At 56.1% G+C, this 9,487-nt stretch overlaps 1 protein-coding gene across 1 annotated transcript in view; it reads left to right on the top strand.

Moving 5' to 3' along the window:
• Positions 1-9,487, top strand: part of OTUD7B (OTU deubiquitinase 7B) — a 21,218-nt gene that overhangs the window by 9,981 nt on the left and 1,750 nt on the right. Inside the window, exons 8-13 of the mRNA XM_009886194.1 lie at positions 537-664; positions 3,503-3,619; positions 4,803-4,923; positions 5,601-5,750; positions 6,464-6,578; positions 8,795-8,879. Coding sequence (XP_009884496.1) covers positions 537-664; positions 3,503-3,619; positions 4,803-4,923; positions 5,601-5,750; positions 6,464-6,578; positions 8,795-8,879 — 716 coding nt within the window. The remainder of the gene's footprint in view (positions 1-536; positions 665-3,502; positions 3,620-4,802; positions 4,924-5,600; positions 5,751-6,463; positions 6,579-8,794; positions 8,880-9,487) is intronic.

Genomic DNA, 9,487 nt, shown 5'->3' with positions numbered 1-9,487 from the left:
TGCTCATTTCCCCCTCTTTCTGAAGGAAACGTGAAATAGCGGAGCCGCCCCTCCCCTCCTCTTGCACGTTGAGGTTTTCCAGGTTTGATTTCATCTCCTTGAGTGCGTCCGTAGTCAATTTTCGGAGGTTTCCAGACTTTTAAATCGTCGGAGTTGTGCCTTTCCTTCGTGTTTGTGTTTCAGACAACGGTGAAACCGCGGTCTCGTTTAACCCGGCTTCGTTTTCCCCTCGGCTGCTGATGTAAAGGAGCCGCGGGATTTTTGCCAACAAATATTTTGCTGCATCCGTGAGATGCTTTAGAATCGAAAGCGGCGGCGGCGGCTCCGTTTAGCCGCACGGAAACTCGCCGCGGGTGGAAAACGCCGGCTTCGAACGGGGAATTTTCTTGTTTAGCTTGAGAAACTGGCGTTTCTCTGCCTCTCTTCCCCGATTCGCCCGCTTCCCCCGGCTCGTGGCAGGCGGCAGAGCCTCAGCGGATGGACGGGGCGACGCCAGCAGCTGCTAATCCTCTCCTGCTCTTTCTTTGCCCCTGCAGGTATGTGGGGTTTCCACGATCGGGATCTCATGCTTCGCAAATCCCTTTACACCTTGATGGATAAAGGCGTGGAGAGGGAAGCGCTGAAGCGGCGGTGGCGGTGGCAGCAGACGCAGCAGAACAAGGAGGTAGGAACCGCAGCGAACCGCGGTCCTCTCGAGCCGACGGGCGAATGGCGATAGAACATCCCCCGCGTCCGGGAGATGCTCCCTCTCGGGATAAAGTCCGCCTTGAATTTTGGGCAACTCCCCGGTTTGTGATAGTCGGCCGTGCCACCGCGAGGCGTCTCCTTCCATCTAAACTATGGGAAAATTCTCTTTGTTACGAGGTGGGGAAAGTCTTTCTTAGGACAGTGTTGTGCCCAATATTGATGGAAATATGGGAAACGATGGGGTCTGAGATCCCGCGGGATGCGATGGCCGCGCTGGGCTTTCGGCAGAAAAGGTGTAGGTCTCTCCGGCCATAAAGATCAGCCGAGACGCGCCTTGCTCGGAGCGTGGAGCAACCTCCGCCGCCCAAAAAGGGAATTAATGAACTTGCCGCGTTAAAAGCTCTTCAAAGCTGTGACACGGGGCTCCCCCGAAAGCGGGGAGACGACTTTGCCGAGGTGGAACGTTCCCGGCTGGTGCGAGACGGTCCCTCTCCGCCGAGAGGTTTTTGCCAGGAGGGTAAACTTCTGTTTCCACCTGACGCTGAAGATGTTGTTTACTCTCCGACTTCCTCTTTATTTTTGGAAGGGCACAAAGATTCCTATCTTGAGAGTCTGAAAAAAAAAATAATAATAATACGTATTTCCCTCTTTGAAGCGGAGTAGTTAATAAATAATCGGAGGTTTACTGCTATTAAAAGCAGCCTTTTATGCATGCCTTTAAACCGCCTGCTCCGGAATCAGCCGCCAGCAACGTACTGGGACTGGCAGATCTTAAAAGGACTTGAAAACACTCCGGGTATGGGATGCGGTGGCGTCACGCGCCGGTCGTGGTCCTCGGCAGGAGCCGAAGGGTCTGGGCAGTGGATGTGGGACGCGGGTGGTGCGGCACTCCGGGGATTGCAGGTGCCGCTGGAAGGGGAGGACTGAGAGCTCCTCCTGCGGCAGTGAGCTCTGAAAGCAGCAGCTCAGGGGGACGGATGCTGCTCGGAATTTCACAACCCGCTCTGGCCGCAATATTCTCCTCCCGCCCTTCGCTCCGCAAGCTTTCGATCGGAGAGGAGAGAATCCGTCTTGATGACGTAACCAGGAGTGGGAGAAACTTCATTAATGCCTTACAGAACGAAGCGGAGGGCTGAGCGTGACGTCGGTTGCACGGCTTGAAGGTTTCCTTGGCAGCTTTGAGGACTTAGGATGGGGTGTTGGGATGCCGGAGCTCCGGTTACGGAGCCGGGGAAAGGAGGAGGAGGAGGGTCATGCTGCCCGCCCTTCCCGCGGCGTTCCTCAGTGTATCACCGGACATACAGCAGGCCTGAGCTCGGCTTGGTGCTCTTGGGCTTCTGTTCTAAGGTGTTTCTCCTCTTCCTTGGGGTGAATGCGGCTTCTGATCATAGACTGGTTTGGGTTGGAAGGGAGCTTGAAGATCGCCCAGTGCCACCCCCTGCCCTGGACAGGGCCACCTCCCCCCAGCCCAGGTTGCCCCAAGCCCCGTCCAACCTGGCCTTGAAGACCTCCAGGGATGGGGCAGCCACAGCTTCTCGGGGCAACCTGCCCCAGGGGATCACCGCCCTCAGAATAAAATCTTTCTTCCTAATACCTCATCTCAATCTCCCCTCTTCCTGTTGAAAGCCATTCCCCCTTGTCCTATCACTCCGTGCCCTTGTAAAAAGTCCCCCCCCAGCTCTCCTGGAGCCCCTTTAGGCACTGGAAGGGGCTCTGAGCTCTCCCCTTTTTGGCCTTCTCTTCTCCAGGCTGAACCCCCCCAACTCTCCCAGCCTGTCCTCCCAGCAGAGGGGCTCCAGCCCTCCCAGCATCTCCGGGGCCTCCTCTGGCCCCGCTCCACCAGCTCCGTGTCTCTCCTGTGCTGGGGGCTGCCCCCACCGGGTGCAGGACGCTGCACTTGGCCTTCTTGAACCTCATGAGGTTCACATGGTCCACCTCTGCCGCCTGTCCTGGTCCCTCTGTCACCGCCCCACTCAGCTCGGTGTCATCGGCTGAAGGTGCCCTCCATCCCACTGTCCATGTCACCCACAAAGACGTTAAACAGCGCCGGTTCCAGTACAGACCCCTGAGGAACCCCACTCATCACTGGTCTCCACTTGGACGCGGAGCCGTTGGGCGCACTCGCCGAGCGCAGTTCCTTATCCCTCTCCTTATGACGCCTCTCGCCGTTGGGAGCGCGTTGGAGGCTGTTTGAAAAGCTGCGTTCGGGGGGAAAAAAAAAGTGTAATTCCCGAATCCAGTACTCGCGGCGGCTGTTATGACATCGGAGGGTGGTGAAGTGCCTCCTCGGTGGAGCGCCGTGCGGGGCTGCGGCGCGATGGCGGCACGGACGTTGCGCAATCACAGCCTACGCCAGTAAAACACGGGTTTGCCGCGGGTTGAAACGCCGAAGCCACTCTGGCATTGGGTGTTTGCGGATGCTGTGGGTGTCTTCCGTTGGGTTTTTGGAGGAAAACGAAGTCTGTATTTTAGCTACTCCGATTATCCGTCCCACCGGCTCTTGTCGGGAGATGATGTCATCTTTTAACACCGGAAGGATTTAGCGCAAGAGTAAAGGTTTCCTCACGTTCTGTGGGCTGAAATGTTGACTTCCCCCCAACTTTGCGAAAAGGCAAACTTTTATTCCCGGCGCGTCATCTCCCCCGCTGGCTTGAGAGCGCAGATTTGGAAAGGTGAATTTGTTTTGCATGCTGTATTGCTCAGTTTTGCATAAATCCGTAGAGAGGTGGCGGCTGCGGGTATACAACTGTGCTGCGGAGATTGGAAAATATTTCCTTTGAAGATTTCGGGGGTTTGTTCTTTTGCTGTTTTGCAGTCCGGTCTCGTTTACACGGAAGAGGAGTGGCAGAAGGAGTGGAACGAGCTGATCAAGCTGGCGTCCAGCGAGCCGCGCGTGCACTACGGCACCAACGGCGGCGGCTGCGGAGGGGACGTGGAGGGGCACCGCGTTAAAGAAAAAAATATCACCTCTGGATGTAAAATGCAGCGAATGTCTTCCTTCGCTATACAGCCCGGGATAATTCCCGAGGGCAGGTCGAGGGACGAGACCGGGGACAGCCGTGTCCGTCCGGCTTGTAGGGTTGTAAGGGAAAGGGTGAGGGACGACGAGGAACAACGAGAGGTCCGTAAAGCGTCGCGGGGAATGATTTAAACGCCGCCCCACCGCTTTTTGTGGGGTATCGCACACGTTGAACAGCAAGGTGAGCTTTTGCCGTGTTGATGGCTGCGGAATGAGAGTAATAAAGGAAAGCTGAGTGCTCCCCCCGGCAGCGCTGCCTCCAGCTCGGGGGGTCCCAACGTAGGAGAGACACGGAGCTGGTGGAGAGGGGCCAGAGGAGCCCCGGAGATGCTGGGAGGGGGGGCGGGAGCCCCTCTGCTGGGAGGACAGGCTGGGAGAGTTGGGGGGGTTCAGCCTGGAGAAGAGAAGGTGAAGAAGCTCAGAGCCCCTTCCAGTGCCTAAAGGGGCTCCAGGAGAGCTGGGGAGGGACTTTTGACAAGGGCACGGAGTGATAGGACAAGGAGGAATGGCTTCAAACTGGAAGAGGGGAGATTGAGATGAGATATTAGGAAGAAAGATTTTCTTCTGAGGGTGGTGAGCCCCTGGGGCAGGTTGCCCCGAGAAGCTGTGGCTGCCCCATCCCTGGAGGTGTTCAAGGCCAGGTTGGACGGGGCTTGGGGCAACCTGGGCTGGGGGGAGGTGGCCCTGCCCAGGGCAGGGGGAGGGACTAAACGATCTTTAGGGTCTCTTCCAACCCAAACCATTCTATGATTCTATAATTCCACGATTTCTGAGGTGCAGAAGGTGCGTTTCAAGGGCACTTTATCGCCACAGCCATCCCAAACAACCACCGCTTTTGAGGCTCTGGAGATAAGCGACTCCCAGAAGTGCCACGTGGCGCTGTGGTATTTCCTGGAGAGGAACCTTGTCGTAGAGTAGGACAATTTGGGGGATCTACATCTAAAACCTCGAATCAGAGCTGAGATCAAACTTAATGCTGTTAACGTGATCCTCCTCCACGTCACTGCCTGTAAAGACCTCATCCTGTATCGAAAAGCAACGATGGAATACTCCCGGGGTGAAAACTCCTTTCTTTCTTACTTCCCCAAGGGTCGAGAGCTCCGAAGAGCCGGTGTACGAGAGCCTGGAGGAGTTCCACGTTTTCGTCCTCGCCCACGTGTTGAAGAGACCCATCGTGGTGGTGGCGGACACGATGCTGCGCGACTCCGGGGGAGAAGGTGAGAACCGCACTCTATTAAAAGCCGTTAGGAGTCGCGCCCGCTCGCCCCGCGCCTTTCCTCTCCACCGCCGAGTCTTTTCGCTCCGGTGACGCCGCATCTTGACCGGGAGAGGCGCGCGCGGAGCTGCCACAGGGCACCGGGGGCGATCCCCCTGAAGAACGTGCGACGCGCTCCACTCGGCGTCGCAGTTTGAGCTTTTGCTGTTTCTAAGAGCGTCTGTGTGATGGTTTTTTTTCGGTTTGGGGTTTGGTGGTGGTTTTTTTTTTTTTTTTTCCTGCCTCTTTTGCCCCCGCACGTGTGTGTAGAGATGGGAAATTCCCTCCCCCGCGTGTCGTGTTTTCCACTAACGGCCTTAATTTCCTGTCAGAAAAGATGAATCGATTACCGCCATTCTGTGTGCAAATTTTAAGTCGTATTGCGGAGGAGTGGAGATGAGGGTTTGTGGGGTTTTTTTTATAGAAAATACAGGTTTATTTTGCAACTCTGTTCCTCCTGATGTAAAATAGACGTCTATTTTGGGTTGTGGGTGTTTTTTTTAGCGTCCCTCGAGCTGACGGATAATTGCAGGTGAAACCTTGAATGGAGCAAACGGCCTATTCTGGGGCAGTTTCAGTATAAACAACTCTTAACTCTTTAACCTCTTACGAAAACTAACGGTCCTGATGTCTCTCCAGCCTTTGCCCCTATTCCCTTCGGAGGGATCTATCTTCCCCTGGAAGTCCCGGCCAACAAGTGCCATCGTTCTCCGTTGGTACTGGCGTACGACCAAGCCCATTTCTCTGCCCTGGTATCCATGGAGCAGAAGGAACCCACGAAAGACCAAGGTGGGTGAGAGACAAGATTCACGTCAACGCAGCGTTGAGAGAAGCCCCGAGGAGAGGGACTTGGGGGTGTTGGGGGGTGAGAAGCTCAACGTGAGCACAGGAGAGACGCGGAGCTGTTGGAGCGGGGCTGGAGGAGATGCTGGGAGGGCTGGAGCCCTGCTGGGAGGACAGGCTGGGAGAGTTGGGGGGGGTCAGCCTGGAGAAGAGAAGGCCAAAAAGGGGAGAGCTCAGAGCCCCTTCCAGTGCCTAAAGGGGCTCCAGGAGAGCTGGGGGGGACTCTGGAGCGAGGAGGGGAGCCGTGGGACGAGGGGGAACGCTTTGACACTGACAGAGGGGAGATTGAGGTGAGATCTGGGGAAGAAATTGTTGGCTGTGCGGGCGGTGATCCCCTGGGGCAGGTTGCCCCAAGAAGCTGTGGCTGCCCCATCCCTGGAGGTGGTCAAGGCCAGGTTGGACGGGGCTTGGGGCAACCTGGGCTGGGGGGAGGTGGCCCTGTCCAGGGCAGGGGGTGGCACTGGGCGATCTTCAAGCTCCCTTCCAACCCAAACCCCTCTCTGATGATTCTACGTTCCCAAGCATTGCCCGTCACAGTTTGGCGTGACAGCAGTTGCCACCAGAGCTGATGTTCTTGGTGGGCGCTCAGAACTTGGCTGCCGCTGCAAGGTTTTGTCCTTTTTGGCTGTTAAAAGTGGGTTTTCTTCTGCCTCCTGCAGCTGTGATCCCCCTGACGGACTCCGAGCACAAGCTGCTGCCCGTGCACTTTGCCGTGGATCCCGGGAAGGAGTGGCAGTGGGGAAAAGACGACAGTGACAACGTCAAGCTGGCCAGGTTGGTCACCCGCAGGCCGGAGCCGTCACAGCTGGAGGGTTGGTGGCTCTGTCCCCGGCTGTCCTGTGTCCGTGTGAAGGTGGTACTGGGGTTAGCGACCCCTTTGGTGGGGATGGGACGGCTTTTTCTCTTCTGACGCTCTGATCTCGGTACGTTTTGGGTATGGTGTTGACAACTCCTCAGCTTCATTCCCACGAGATAACGAGACGATCGCTCCGAATCTCCGAGCTCCGGCTCGGGCGCAGCTCAGAAATGAGAAGCGACGGGGGGTGAGCTGTCATAGCCCGGAGAAAAAAAAAAAAATATAAAAAAAAATAAAAGGTGTATTTTTCCATTCCTCCATCCCCAAATATCCCTGGGCCCGGGGGATGGCTGGCCGCCGGACCGTTCTCGCCTCGCGCTAACGAGCGAGCCGCTCGTTCGGGGTTCGGTAGGGGTGAGATTCCCGTTAGGGAGGCAGAAGGCAGCGGCGTAGCGGTCAGAGAGTTGGAAACGGGATTCTTCCGTCATCCGACCTCGGGTCAGGAAACCCCGAAACCTCCGGGATCAAAGCGTTCAAATCCGGCGCAGGTTTTCCCCGTACGGTATCGCATTCGGAGGGGTTTGGAGCAGAGAAGACTCCGTCCCTGCGGGTTTTTTATTTTTTTTTAGCGGAAAGAATTCATTCTTCTGGGGTTTTTTGGACAAGCGGAAATTTTTGAGGAAACATCTTTCCTCTTTTCTGAAGTTGTTTTTGTAGAGAGGAGAATCGTTTTCAAACCGGCTCTGTTTAGACCTCCGGCGTCTGCTTTTTTTTTGGTTATTTGTGTCCGAGTAAGATCCTGCGTGGAGTTAATTGTAACACGTGGCAAGCTTGGGCTTCGGCACTCGAGATGGGTGGATGAGGGGAGGGCAGTGGATGTTGTCTACCTTGACTTTGGCAAGGCTTTCGACACTGTCTCCCACATCATCCTCGCAGGAAAGCTTAGGAGGTGTGGGTTGGATGAATGGACAGTGAGGTGGATGGAGAACTGGCTTACAGATAGAGCTCAGAGGGTTGTGGTTAGTGGTGCAGAGTCTAGTTGGAGGTCAGTAACAAGTGGTGTCCCTCAGGGGTCAGTACTGGGCCCAGTCTTGTTCAATATATTCATCAATGATCTGGATGAAGGGATGGAGGGTACCATCAGCGAGTTTGCTGATGACACCAAACTGGGAGGAGTGGTGACACGCCAGAAGGCTGTGCTGCCTTACAGCGTGACCTGGACAGGCTGGAGAGTTGGGCAGAGAGAAACCTGATGAAATTCAACAAGGGTAAGTGTGGGGTGCTGCATCTGGGGAGGAATAACCCCATGCACCAGTACAGGTTGGGGGCTGACCTCCTGGAGAGCAGCTCTGTGGAGAGGGACCTGGGAGTCCTGGTGGACAACAGGATGACCATGAGCCAGCAATGTGCCCTGGCGGCCAAGAAGGCGAATGGCATCCTGGGGTGCATCAAGAAGAGTGTGGCCAGCAGGTCGAGGGAGGTCATCCTCCCCCTCTACTCTGCCCTGGTGAGACCGCATCTGGAGTACTGTGTCCAGTTCTGGGCTCCCCAGTTCAAGAAAGACAGGGAACTGCTGGAGAGGGTCCAGCAAAGGGCAACAAAGATGATTAGGGGACTGGAGCACCTTTCTTATGAGGAAAGGCTGAGGGACTTGGGTCTCTTTAGTCTAGAGAAAAGAAGATTGAGGGGGGATCTTATTAATACATACAAATACTTAATGGGAGGATGCCAGGGGGATGGGAGTAGTCTTTTTTCAGTGGCACCCAGTGATAGGACAGTGGCACAGGCTGCCCAGAGAGGTGGGGGAGTCTCCCCCTCTGGAGCCATCCCAAACCCGCCTGGACGCCGTCCTGTGCCACTGCTGTAGGTGACCCTGCTCTGGCGGGGGGTTGGACTGGATGATCTCCAGAGGTCCCTTCCAACCCTGACCAGTCTGGGATTCTGTGATTCTGTGAATCTGCTTATTTGTTCAATTTGGGGTTAATGGGAGGGTTTGCGGGACCGCGGAAACGTTACCCTTTGTGTTGCTGCTGTCCCGACGCGATTTGACCTTTTGCGTTAAGACGTGCGTTTTCGTATAAAGGCGACGGGCGGATAACTGTAAATACGGAGGAGAGAACCGCAGTCGTTAACGTGAAACTTGACTCTGACCTTTGGGGTTTTTTTTTTCCTCCTTCCTCCTCTTAAATTTTAGCGTGACGCTGTCGCTGGAAGCCAAGCTGCACTTGCTGCACAGCTACATGAACGTGAAGTGGATCACGTTGCCTTGCGACACGCAGGTAAAGGGACGAGGGGTATTTTCTTCGCTCCTTAATTATTTAAACCTCCCCTCCCGCGGGGCGGCGAGCGGCCGCCGAGGCGCCGGCTGGCGCCGCCCTCCTCCGCGCCTCCCGAAATCGCAGCTGATACTGCTCCGAGCAGATAAACGCCTTCGGGGGGAGGGTTTGGGTGTGCGTTATTCGGAATTTTTCTTGTCCCTGGAGCTTTTCCTGGCTGTTTTTACTCTGGGGGCAAACTGGAGGCGCAGCCCCGGTACGCCCCGCGGGGCCGACTGGCAGCGAGAACGGTGCCGTTTGCTCCAAGAGAAACAGGAGCTCTTGGTTTTAGGCGCTTTGAGACACACGGGTTCCACCCTCGTTTTCCCGACACCTTTCCTTGGCAGGAAAACTCCCGTCCGCTTCCCAAATCTCCCTGGCGCTGCGTGGGCGGATGGCGCTTCGCAGCGTGAAGGGGTCTTTCCCCCCCTCCCCTTTCTCAAGGAGGAAACTCCCCAAACTTAAATAGAGGAGCAGGTTTGGTCTGGTCGGAAGCGTGGAGGTGTCGCCTCTGTAGCGCAGCTCCAACGGTGACGTCGCGGCTGTCACCTCCGGAGCTGACCGCGCGCTCC

The sequence above is a fragment of the Charadrius vociferus genome, unplaced genomic scaffold (assembly GCF_000708025.1).
Source record: "Charadrius vociferus isolate BGI_N301 unplaced genomic scaffold, ASM70802v2 scaffold1295, whole genome shotgun sequence".
NCBI classification, from domain to species: domain Eukaryota; kingdom Metazoa; phylum Chordata; class Aves; order Charadriiformes; family Charadriidae; genus Charadrius; species Charadrius vociferus.
The sequence above is the reverse complement of the archived record's forward strand: the minus strand, read 5'-3'. Positions and strand labels throughout refer to the sequence as shown.